Source organism: Zingiber officinale, chromosome 1B (assembly GCF_018446385.1).
Source record: "Zingiber officinale cultivar Zhangliang chromosome 1B, Zo_v1.1, whole genome shotgun sequence".
Taxonomy (NCBI): domain Eukaryota; kingdom Viridiplantae; phylum Streptophyta; class Magnoliopsida; order Zingiberales; family Zingiberaceae; genus Zingiber; species Zingiber officinale.
The window spans coordinates 23954983-23957207 of NC_055986.1; the positions used below are offsets into that span (position 1 = coordinate 23954983).

The window sequence follows — 2225 nt, forward strand, 5'->3', positions numbered from 1 at the left end:
TTATCTGTTTCATGATTTATTTATTTTTATGAGTCAAAATCCTGTACGTAGCGGTCTGTGTGGAGAACTTTGGTAGAAATTCCCCTCAATAATTAAGAACGGAACTTAGGTGAGAAGGCAGGCTTTGACCATTTGAAGTGTTAATCAAATCTCACAATGCTAATTTAGTTAGCAGTTCAACTCCAATGCTCTCAACTCTCTCAATCAGACGACGACTTGGAAGAGCGAGTCTCGATGGAAAATTTCATGTAGGCCCTTCTTCAAAGAAAAAAAAAATCATGTAGGTCAATTGTGATGCCAATTGATTTAAAGAATTGATCAAACACAGAATTTAAGGTCACGAAGCTTTTCAGTTTCCTCCATCTAGCTGCTCTACTTTTCTCCAACCACATGTGCCTTATATATAAGGCACACAATGCAGAAATATATATATATATATAGGAACAAGCTAAGTCTTCTCTCGTAGACCCTAAATAAGAAGAAGAAGAAGAAGATGGAAGAGGAATTGATCAAGATGCAGAGGTCGTTGATGGCGAGGAGGAAGGTGAGGCAGTACAAGAAATCGGACGCTCCGCGGATGCGATGGACGGAGGAGCTCCACCGCAGCTTCGTCGCAGCAGTCGAGTTCCTCGGAGGTGAAACTAGTAAGTTCCTGCTGCTTTTTTTTTTTTTTTTTTGATCGATTGCTTAAACAAAATGAATCAGAAGGATCTGCTGATTACTTGCCTGTGCAATTTGAAAGCTTAATTCTTGAACAAGAAATGAAGATCGAGAGAGAGAGAAAAAAATGTGCGACGACGAAGTCAAAGCTTTTCATTATACATAGATTTTTGACTTTTATAGATTCAGTCGCTTTAGATGTTAGTCCACGCTTTGAATAACAAAACTTAATAAATTCATTAATTATCGTAAGATTATTGAAATACCCTCCTCTCCTCTTTGCAGGAGCTACGCCAAAGAGAATTTTGGAAGCCATGGGCGTTAAAGGAATAGGCATGTCTCAGGTTAAAAGCCATCTTCAGGTACCTCTAGATACACTAATATATATTTTTAATTTCATAAAATATTTAATAATATAAGATGGTACGGATATGTACTTAGACGATCAATAAATATTTCAGTTAGACGATGTGAAACTATGATAAACATGCATATCAAACGAGAAAGAAGAAGATCAAAAAAGACTTGTTAGTAACAATAAAATAAGATAAAATTTATTTAAATATAGATGATGATATAATAGGAGATAGAGTTCAATGACGTAAAAGTATTCATATAGCCGATCTCATCTAGTGAGAAAATGTTTGGTTGTTGTTGTTGTATTTAATAATATAAAAATATAATAATAAAAAAAATATTTAAATTCAAAAAATAAAAAGAGCGGGGTCTGCATAAACAATTATCACGCTTTGGAACTGCACTCTGTAACTGATCGATGAAGTACTCTTTCAATCGACAGATGTACAGGAGCGGGTCGAGCCTCCACAACGTCCACCAGCTGCTTCCTAAACAGAATCCTTGGAGACGACGACGACAGCCGCAACTGGAACTTCCTCCGCAAGAACTTATCACTTTCCCTCGCGCAAACCCAAATCCTTCTCTGCTCCTCCGTAGAGCGCCATTGGAAGCGTCGCTGAGAGATGCCAAGAGCATCACAGTGCCTGTGTCAAATGCTAGCGGGCGTGGCCAGTTCTGGGGTTTGAGGAGCTATGCAACGTTCGAGGGCGAGAACAATGGAGCAGTAGTAGTGAAGCAGCACCATGAGTTGAGTTTAGAATTGACCATCTCGTTGCCTTGCAGTTCCTAGCTGATCATCTGTTTGTAGAATATATAGGACTCGTCGTATAATTAAATTTCTACAGAATTTTCTGTCCCCAAAACTTTCTGAGTGATCCAGAGAGATTTTGGGACGGAAACTTTTGTAAGGATCAACCTAGCTATATGTGTGTACGCACTTGTGCAATGTATCCGTGGTTAACTGGTTTTGCATAAATTAGCAGATAAGATCAAGATTTAATTATGAATTGCACAAGAGAAACCATTATCGATGGAATAATCTCTTGATTAATACAGACTTAGCAACTTCTCAAATCCCCCCTAACGTTTTAGTAATATTAAAGCATATGTAAGGTTTAATTTTATAGGTGTAAATGCCTGAATCTGTTAAAATTGAGTGACTGAGTAGTAAAATTGGTACCAACTACCTTTTGAGACTGAGGGAATTC

The 2225-nt window shown here is 37.8% G+C and overlaps 1 protein-coding gene across 1 annotated transcript; it reads left to right on the top strand.

Annotated features, from left to right (window-relative positions):
• The first annotated feature begins 213 nt into the window (after positions 1-213).
• Positions 214-1991, top strand: LOC122047264 (transcription factor HHO5-like). The gene is made up of 3 exons (XM_042608467.1): positions 214-644; positions 946-1022; positions 1460-1991. The coding sequence occupies exons 1-3, from the start codon at positions 494-496 to the stop codon at positions 1805-1807; spliced, it is 576 nt and encodes a 191-aa protein (XP_042464401.1). The 5' UTR covers positions 214-493; the 3' UTR covers positions 1808-1991.
• Positions 1992-2225: the final 234 nt, after the last annotated feature.

Excerpts from the sequence above, each read along its gene's own strand:
- LOC122047264 (XM_042608467.1), top strand. The coding sequence starts at position 494 with ATGGAAGAGGAATTGATCAAGATGCAGAGGTCGTTGATGGCGAGGAGG. Across the intron at positions 645-945 it reads GTTCCTCGGAGGTGAAACTA|GAGCTACGCCAAAGAGAATT; the intron begins GTAAGTTCCTGC and ends TCCTCTTTGCAG. Across the intron at positions 1,023-1,459 it reads AGGTTAAAAGCCATCTTCAG|ATGTACAGGAGCGGGTCGAG; the intron begins GTACCTCTAGAT and ends TTCAATCGACAG.